Genomic DNA, 10,132 nt, shown 5'->3' on the forward strand with positions numbered 1-10,132 from the left:
AGTAGACTATGTCTATTTATAAGCTTGTAAAACCATATTCTAATATGAGTGTAGTAAGATTGAAACACCTTATTCTAATCAATATCAAATAGATGAAGTGTAATAAGGTTGAAAAACCTTATTCTAAAATTAAATAAAAAAAACTATAGTTCTATATGGATTTTACTTTTATTTTATTTTATCAATATATTTTATTTTAATAAGAATTTGGGTCATTCAATTCTAATATGTAATAATATAAAACGCAAGAGAAATCTATAGTGGAGTTTGTTATTGCCATCAATTGTGCGCCAAATAATTATTTGATATCCATTGACATCTTGAATAATTGCAACTCCTTCAAAACTACCATAAGTACTATTAGTTAACTTCCATATTGCTGATTAATCTTTGGATTAGGGATCTAAAAAGCCTACACTTCTAATTGACTCAATTTTACCTTTCGATTTCTATTTTACTAAATTAGACGATTTAGTTTGGTCTATCTCTCGACTTCACCAAATTAACTAAGGACAACCAAATTGGTGCTCAATAGTATCTCCTCTCACTCTCACCTATTAATGTTTTCCCTTAAACGAATCAATTCTAAGTTTTAAACTTTATTCGATTTAGTCCAGTTTTTACGATTTAGTCTAATTTTTACGATTTAGTCTTTGTACCAAAAGCCAACCAAACAACATTTCCATTAACCAACCACCATATATTTAGCTACTCAATATCATTTCCATACAAGCAAAATCGAACATACATTCAAAGTATACATTAAAACAAACACAAAATTAAAGTTAAAGAAAGCTTAATGTTTTCTTAAGGGTTGCTTAGAGAAGATGAAGGTGGCAACAAAAGAGGTGAAAAATAACACTAAAAGTTTAAATTTTTATTTAAAAAAGAAAATGGAATTGAGTTATATTAAAGATTATGGATTAAACTGAAAATATAAAGAAATTTTAAGTACCAAAATGCAAATGAAACCAAGCTACAATAAAAATTAACTCTAAAACTAGAAAAAGCTTGAAACTAAACCCTAAAAAAAGAAAAAGAATCTAACTAGAAAGCTAAAAGGATGAAAAGAAAGTAAAGTTAATAGCCTCTTTTGTTCTCAGCCAAACGTGGCTTTAAAACATCTAATTATAATAAAAATTGTTGACTAGAATGCCCCTAGAAATGTTTTGATTGAGTAATGTGCTAGGCAAAAGACTACTCTTGTAGCTATTTTTTCCCAGTTAGGCAGCGGTATCGCGACACCTAGGCTTCGGTGTTGCAATACCCAAAATAATGACGAATTTGAGGGTTTTGGTGTCGTGACGCCCACTTATTGGTATCGCAACATCACTAGAGTTAACCTCAATTTTATTCACTTCAACACCTTCAAGAGTATCACGACTTTAGAGGCTTGATATCGCGGCATTGGTTCGATATCGTGACTCCTATGACAATAAGCTTCTATTTTAACACCTTAGATTTGACAGGTCTAAAGTTTTCACGTATAGCAGTAAATAGTTTGTCTGACGAAGTGTTATCCGTCCAAATGATTATTTTAACATATATGTGTCGGCGTATATTAACTGCCACATGAGTTTGTAAGTGACTTCATGATATTCTACTATATTAAGGAGACATTAGTATTAAGGGATAAAAGGGAAGTATGGAATGAGTATTTGCCAAAGGTATAGTACGTCTGGTTTATATGGAATACTATGCTAGTTAGACTTTAAGTAATCTGGTTAGAAACCAATTATATAACTTAGCCTGATAAGTATGATGAAAGGAACTTATTTATATTTTTCTCGGAAACTGTAGGACAATAAGAAGGCAAGTTCTGATACGTATGACACTTGTTAAATTCCACTAAGCAAAACGAGTTATATTTATATGTGAGAGTGTCCTCTGAAAAGGGTTCTTCTTCCTTTTCCTTAATTGTAATTTATTGATACCTTCCTTAAGTCTGGATGTATCTCTTTATCAATAATCTAGAAGTTAAAGTTATGTTATGATCAGTGGCTATTTCATTCAAGGTTAAGTATTACTATTCTGCATGTTAAATTCTGAAAGAGTAAGTCTATAGGAGGTGCATGAACAGTAAAATATAAGTATAAGGCTTTGCATGAGAGTTTTCAATGCTCAAATTGATGGTAAATTGTATACGAATGAGTCTTAATGGTGTTCTCATGTTCTAAAAGCAGTGGTTGTTGTTGGATTGTGATGGATATCCAGATCTGGAGTTTTAAACTATCGTTAGTGAGAATAAGGTGAGTTCCTATGTTGAATCTTACATATATAATGTTCATACCGAAGCATATCTGTAGAAAAATTGATCAAATTATGAATTCAGAATCATGAAAAGTATAGTATTAATCATTTATGTGACTACATAAATGATTACTTGAGAATATCTGTGAGTTTATGAATGTACATTTTGAGTATTTCGAGATGGTAGTTATATGTACATTTTGAATCTAGACTATGTGTCATATACTTAAAGGTTTTTAGTATGCTTATGGTCATGTTGAGTTGGATGGCATTATTTGTCTATGGTGATGGTTAATGTTGGATGTACCATTTGGTATTTAAGTTAATAGTGCATATTTTGGTTAAGCTTGAATGATGATTATGCTTTTAATTAGTTTGGCATGTTAAACTATCAATTAAGCCATTTGAATTGGTTATGTTATATTGTGTAATTTGGCATATGTTTTGACTTATTTATGTTATCCCCTTGTATTGGTGGTTTTCATTTGGTAAGATGATTGTGTTGAGCTGAAAATTGAAGGCATTTTGGTAGAATTAGGTGGAATGGTCAAGTATATATAGCTAAATGTGAATAATTAGATGGTAAGGTATTGCATGGTTGATTGATTAGTTTTTACATGAATTGGTTGAGTTAAATGACCTTATTTTTGCTGAACATAGATGTAAACATGTTTGGAATGAATTGGAATTGCTTAGTGTAGGTACTGAATGTGCATTTTGGCAAAAACAGGGACAACGTTGCGATGAGAAGTCTTTGATATCGCAATGTCGATCAACAGTAAGTGACATCGCAACGTGGGTATGCATGTTGTCGTGACATGACTCACTGTGATGATGTTGCCGCGATGAGGAAACTTGACGTCGTGACGTCAACCCGAAACTTTTAAAAACTCTACACTTTGGTCTTGCTTTATATTCGGGTTAGCAAAAGAGCTTTATAAGCTCGTGTGAAATCGCAAAATGATTGTGTATCGTGTTGTGAATACTTTTTAATGTTGAATTACATGTTTAATTGGTTGGAAAGTATATAAATGTCCATGGTTACTCTGATAATGAATATAACATTTCGTAACATGGATCTAGCAATCAGATTAAGTGAGGGATATTAATGTTCGACACATATCCAAATATAAAGATACAATCCTTCATAAATTCTCAAAATACATAAAAATGTTAAAGTATTTACACATAGTTTATTAGTTCATAAGAAGAACATAAATTTTGGTATATTTTATTTTTAAAAAATTAATTATAATAAAAATTTAGAGTTTATGTATAAAATTTATATTTTTTCCTATCTTTTCCACTTAAATTGCTTTCAATTAGAAAAGAGGGAATAGTACATAAACTTAAATTACAATGAATTCATATTTAATCTAGTGAAGAAGATATATATTGCTGTCATCCATCAGATCAGATCACATCAAAATCATGATCATCCAGATTAAGATATCCATGCTATGTTTTAGTGGACCACTATCCATACGATTATAATATGATCTTTTTTTAAACCATAATATGATGTTCTCAATTCTTTTTAATTCATACCTAAACAAGTATAATAATTTACTATATAGTAGATAATTAAAATTTCATGAAGGATTTATTTTAACTGTAACAAGTATAATATAATCAAAATTTAAATTTAAATTTAAATTATTATAAATATTAAATTATTTTAAACGAACAGTTTGAATAATCGTATTGCAAAATTAAACTATTACATCAAAAACAGGCTAGAATTGATGCAATTAGGGCAAGAGTTCGATCAAATTGAGTGAAAAAATTTTCAAATTAATCGAGTTGGCGAGTCTTATTTTATCATACTAACTCGATTTGAAATTATTTCGAATCGAGTCGAGTGACATAAAATTCAAATCGAGTTGAATAGAGTAAAATTAAAAAATTAAATATGTCAAATTGAGATATTATTACAGTATAACTAATTCCGTATTAGAGCACCTAAATTTGAAACCATATATATTTTAAAACTTTTTCAAAGCAAAATAAGAAAAAAAATACTTTAATATGATAAACTTGAATCATTAATTAATTAATTTATGTCTCAAAATTATTATTTTAGAAAAAAATAATTTTTTTATTTTTTACTAAAAAATATAAAATTTGATATTCTTAAAAATGATTTTGAATATTCTTTTTGTAATTTTTGTTAAAAAGAGACCAATTTGTTTATTTTCGAAATTGACAGGGATTAAAAGGGTATTTATATCAAACTATTATTCGGATTATTTGAATTATTCGATTTGTAAAATTCAACTCGATTTGAACTTAAAATCTACATTACTTATTCAAATTAACTCGAAAAATCGAATAATTCGATTCAATTAATTCAAAATTTAAAAATTTTCAAATCGAATATAATTACCATCCAAATTAAAACCTATAAACTGACTCAACCATCTAAACTAAAATTCAGGAAAGACAATAGCATATAAGAGAACTTGAAAACCCAGGGCTTCTGCGAACCGAGTGATTGACTCATTAGGCGTGAAGCAAAGCAAAAAATATGAATAAATGTATGTAATTGTACTTCTTTTTTATCATCAAGGAGGAGGTGGGATAGAAGCATTGGGAGAAAGTGGCCTAAGAAAACGAACCCTACTAACCCCCACAACACTAATGTGGGGACCTATCATTTCATTTTCTTTTAAAAATAAAAAGGAAATAAGTTATTCAAATTCATTAATTATACATCCAAATCTCATTTGTCAAATGTCATAGGCTTAGGGTGAGTTTGGATGGGCAGTGCGTTTACCTGCGGTTAGTGTAAAAACAGCGGTGGCGGTGAGATTAGATACTGTAGCGGTACTGTAGCGTGAGACAAAAAGTAAGCTAAACGCACCGCACCGCACCCAATCGCCCATCCAAACCCACCCTTAGTTTGGATGGATGGTGTGTTTAGCTCCGGTGAGGTTAAAAACAGCAGTGGCGGTGAGATTAGTTACTGTAGCGGTGAGATTGGATACTGTAGCAGTGAGATTAGAAACAACGGTGGAGTGTGTGTTTGGATTCAAACGCAGCTGTAGCGGTAAGGTGAAAATAGAAAATGACTTTTAAGGACATTAGATTAAAAATGATATATAATAGAAGTTTTTAAAATTATTTAACAATTACAAAATTAATAAATGATTAAAAATTATTTCAATTATATTTATTTTCAATAATAAATAATTAAAAATGAATTAAAACTAGAGAAAAATTCAAAAAAATTTTGAATAAGCAATATGCCATATACATAAGTAGAGGAAGAAAACAGAAGTAGTTCCGGATGATGTAAAGATTAACTTCATTACTTGAATAAGCAATATTCCATATACATAAGTAGTCCGGATTACATGAGTTGGTTTTTTTAGCAGAAAACTAAGGAGAAAAAGAAAAACAAATGCAAAGAAGTTTGAACAAGAAGAAAAGTGAATTTGATTTCCAAAAATCAGATCTTTTTCATTGACTTGAGAAGCATTTATGTTACAATGAAATATGGCAGTTAACTAATGTATAACTGCTCCCACTAATACATGACTAAAGCCTAGATAGAATTACAAACAAAATGTAGCTGACATACTAGCTATAACATCAAACATAAATCAACAACTACTCCTACTTACTTTAAGTATAAATTACATTGCAACTGAATCAAGTTACAAATGAACAAAATAAACAAAATGCTGCTGCTTATCTGGTTCAGCTTGGATGTTGGTCTGCATGCTGGTTTGCTGCTGGTTTCATGTTGCAATACAGGCCAAAGTTCATCAACATCCTGTACTTTGCTTACTAACAAAGTAGTGCATATTCCTTTTAGTGCATTAAGGGGAATTATGATTATGGTATGTTAGACATCAGAAGAACCTATATATTCTTAAAAGTAAAGATATGAAAAAGCAGAGTGTTGAAATGACTATTCAATGACATTGAAAATAATATATGGGTGTCCAAAATTCAGATTCAAGGGCATAAGCAAAGCAAATAACAAAGACAATGTCACCACAGAAACTGTAAACTAAATGAAATATCTTGCAAGGTTGATCCAGAGATAAGAAATAAAATCTTTATTTGAAGTTCAAGGTCTTTGAAATGAACATACCCAAGCAAGCAACAAGGTATCTTCCAAAGTAATACATTGCAAATGATTCATAGCAATCATGTAGTATCGAACAATCAACACTAACTAATGGATGCACCAATGATACAAACTGTTAAAATAATCCAGGTTAGTAAGACTGAAAATAACATATAATTACACCAGATGCATGGTGCAAAATTAACACGTTGCATGCTGTGCCAAAACTATACTCAAAACTTAAATAGTAACCTAAGTTGAATATAGGTCAAATTTTTTTGTAACATAAATATGCTACTGTTGGTTTTTACTAATTCCTAGCACATAAGTTACTGAACAGCTCAGTTTAACAAGAAGATTTAACAGTGTTACTCAATTGGACTAATTTCTTAGTGTTCATAAAATATGAGGACCATTCTGACAAATCAGAGGGACTAACTTCTCAAATGCTGTAAAATAAAGGGATAAATTTCATAATTAGACGTAAAAAATACATACTTGAAAGATGAAATTTCAGCCTGTGAGTTCTCCAATTGCCTCTCCAATTTTAGCTCATTTGACCTTAATCGAAGTGCCTACAGAAAGGAAATTAATTTCATTTTAATCTAGCAGAAGACAAAAGTAATTTCACTCCAATGTCAACTGCTTTATACAGAAATATATTCAATGGAATAAAGTAAGATACTCCAAATGCTAATAATATCATATAAAACAAGCAAATAACATGATCAAATCAAATATAAAAAGGACTAGAGAGCCACTTAAGTAAAACTGGCACTTAAAAATGTTGCAGCTCTACTATACGTCCAAGAAACACCCTTCACGTGGTATATATTACAACCATGAATATACGAACATGGCAGCTTACTGATCTTTCAGCATTATTATCAAGAGTGATATATGTTCTGTAATAAATAGAATGAAATTGGAGAAGGAAGAAAACCTTTACCCATTAAAACTTTGTTACCTTCTCTTCCAAACCAATGACTTCAGAAGCCAATATATTAGCACGTTCATCAGCTGTATTACATTCCAGTCGTGCATTTGCATATTCCATTTTAAAAGACTCGAGCTCTGCCTGCAATACCAAACACCAGACATAGCAAGAATAAACGCTGAAATAGAATGTTGTTGACATTAAAAGTATTTGTAACAAGCTCCCTAACAATTTGAACATCACCAGACAAAGAACACAAGAGAATAAAATGCAGATCAGCATACATACAACATAGCATTTTAAAATACAGGATAAAACTTTGTCCTGAAACCAAGATTTTCAAACAAACTCAAGAAAGCCTCTCTTTTTTTTTAAGAAACTCAAGAAAGCTAATTCGATGTACTTATTCATGCAACAGGAATAACCATTAGAAACCTTACCCTCTTTTCAGCACATTGTCTATATAATGCCAGCTCATCTTGACAGAAAGGCTCGATATCATTAATCTGCAGACTTACAGCATACAGCAATCATAAAGAATGTATGGCTGTGCACTAAATGCACGAGAAATTATTTGGTCTATTATTTGGCAAAATTAAGCAAATAATCAATCATGTCACCAAAAAGAATGAAGATAAATATCAGTCAATCAATGCTATACATACTCCGCCTTTTACATAAAGATTGTTAAGTTAAAAACACAGAACTTACACAAAAATAAAGTTCGTAAGATCCCATCACATAACTCGACACCTTCAAGCACATGAGATGTGATTTCTTGTGGGATGACAGGAGATGGTGGCCCCATCAATAGGTCATCACCAACCAATATGGTTTCCTCCATAGTTGGTTGTGAATCAACTGAAACCATACAGCAGGTAACAAAGAAAATCAGTCAATGAGTATTAGTCATTCATAATTTTAAACAATAACTAGAATTGATAGAAAGCAAAATTCATATATCTTTGCAGAGACATGAACACAAAATTTATGTTAAACATTTAACAATTGCTAGGTACTAATTTCATTTTCAAAACAATAACTATGTTCAGCCATAGTCCAAAATATAACAAAAATGAAAAATCTTTCACATTTAAAGTAAAATCACAAGCAAAAGCTATCGCCTTAAAACTTTAGAAACCATAAACAAGAAATCCTTTACTTAAAACTGCAATAACAAAAATCTAAACCAAAAAATGAAAAACCTTCACATGCCATCCATGGCTGCTTTTTAGTTAGCTTTCCATCTAGTAAGATCAACTTGGTATTCAATTATTGCCTGAGACCCAGCGAAGAATTCACGGTAGATTTGCCTGAGAAAGAGAGAAAGAGAGGAAACAAAATAGAATATGCTGAGAAGAGAAGATGAAGAACGGAAGAAGAAAAAGGAATGAAGAACAGAAGAAGGAGAAGAGCCTTACCTGGATGAAGGAGGAACCGGAAGAGGTCCTTGACCAAACTGATTTGCAACCCAAGGGGAAGGGGAAAGGGAAGGGGAAGGGGAAGAGGAAAGGGGAGAAGAAGGGTAACCAAACATCAGAAAAGTCGTAAGCTTTTACAAGTTATCAAACAGAAGAAACAAAAGAAATAATATATGGGTAAAAGAGGAAAAGAAAAAGCAACTGAAGTTGCTAAATTTTTACTGGACCAAAAATCTCCAATTGATTTGGGGCTGACCAGCGTGGTGGAGATGGCTTCTCACCGGACTGGCATGCTAAACCAAACGGCTGACCAGTGAGACTGCTACCATTTTTCCCCCCAACTGCACCTCACTGGTATGCAATGACAAACCAAAGGAAGCCTTGATGGAATGATATTGAGACATAATACGTAATTATCCCTTTTTTTTAATAAAATTTAACTCATTACTTAAAACAATATTATCCAATAAATTCTTCCACCTGACAACCACTTCATTTATTTTTTTATATTAAGATTTCATAATCGACTTGTATTTTAGGTGTAATTTTATTTGGTTTATATTATATGTAAATATTTTAGTTATAAATTGGGTTATTCTGTTAGTTGATTTTATTTATTTATAAATTAGGTGTAAATATTTTTTGAATGATTAATAATAATAAAAGATAAATAACAAATAAAGTTTTTTTACCTTTCACATAAAATTAAGTTATAAATAAAATATAAAATATATTTTGAGGGGGCCAATTTAATTTAATTTACCATATACATGCTTTAGTAAATTATCTAATATCTTGAGGGACTAACTTACTAAATTACCGAAACTTTTAAAAGGCAAGCCGCAGTCCAGCCCTTTCAAGGCTTCACCTCTTCGGTCAACTCAAGATATTTGTTTCGTGGTAGTATATAGAATGTGCTCACCAACACTTACTTTAACGAATTTTCGATTTTATAAGCTTTCTATTTTTTATTATTTCTAAGTATATATGTACAATAGTTAAGATCTAGACGTATTATCTTGATGTCAATAAAATAATAAAATATTATTTATTAGTTATATTTAATAGTTTAAATTATAATAAAAGTATAAGTAAAAATTAATTACTTTCAACATATATTATGGATTTCAATAGATGGAAAATAACTACATCACGAAAATTTATGTACGATTAAATTTAAAAAAAATATATATTTTGAAAAATGATATTACAGTTTGATTTAATTTGTGTGTGCACACTAATAATAAATAAAATTAATTATTATTTTAATGTATTACTCGAGCTAACCATTAATTTTTAAAATTAATGTTAAAATATTAATTTCAATGCCAATCGCCATGTCAGCTTGACACATCAACACTTAGCTCATCATAAGCTTTAATGAAAAAATGAGTTCAAGTGTTCAATTAGATACAAATCATGGTTCAAAGGTTTCAAATATGTGCA

At 30.4% G+C, this 10,132-nt stretch overlaps 1 protein-coding gene across 21 annotated transcripts; it reads right to left on the reverse strand.

Moving 5' to 3' along the window:
• Positions 1-5,686: 5,686 nt before the first annotated feature.
• On the reverse strand, positions 5,687-9,079 carry LOC107950723 (protein BLISTER). 21 transcript variants are annotated; one of them, XM_041090007.1, is made up of 8 exons: positions 8,909-9,075; positions 8,687-8,724; positions 8,481-8,578; positions 7,977-8,126; positions 7,706-7,771; positions 7,296-7,406; positions 6,827-6,903; positions 5,687-5,987 (listed from the first exon to the last, which is right to left on the reverse strand). In XM_041090007.1, exons 4-8 carry the CDS (start codon positions 8,028-8,030, stop codon positions 5,873-5,875), a joined length of 423 nt encoding a protein of 140 aa, XP_040945941.1. In that variant the 5' UTR covers positions 8,031-8,126; positions 8,481-8,578; positions 8,687-8,724; positions 8,909-9,075; the 3' UTR covers positions 5,687-5,872. The 21 variants fall into 21 exon arrangements, 10 of the variants coding, with proteins under 10 accessions (XP_040945941.1, XP_040945944.1, XP_040945947.1 ...); XM_041090010.1 differs by having other exon boundaries at positions 5,687-6,063; XM_041090013.1 differs by having other exon boundaries at positions 5,687-6,461.
• Positions 9,080-10,132: the final 1,053 nt, after the last annotated feature.

The sequence above is a fragment of the Gossypium hirsutum genome, chromosome D03, assembly GCF_007990345.1.
Source record: "Gossypium hirsutum isolate 1008001.06 chromosome D03, Gossypium_hirsutum_v2.1, whole genome shotgun sequence".
In the NCBI taxonomy this organism is placed as follows: domain Eukaryota; kingdom Viridiplantae; phylum Streptophyta; class Magnoliopsida; order Malvales; family Malvaceae; genus Gossypium; species Gossypium hirsutum.

What these genes read in the sequence shown, in the direction of transcription:
- LOC107950723 (XM_016885644.2), bottom strand. An exon ending in GACAATGTGCTGAAAAGAGG is followed by an intron (nt 7,407 to 7,705) that starts GTAAGGTTTCTA and finishes TTGGTATTGCAG; the next exon opens with GCAGAGCTCGAGTCTTTTAA. An exon ending in TCATTGGTTTGGAAGAGAAG is followed by an intron (nt 6,904 to 7,295) that starts GTAACAAAGTTT and finishes TCCTTTCTGTAG; the next exon opens with GCACTTCGATTAAGGTCAAA.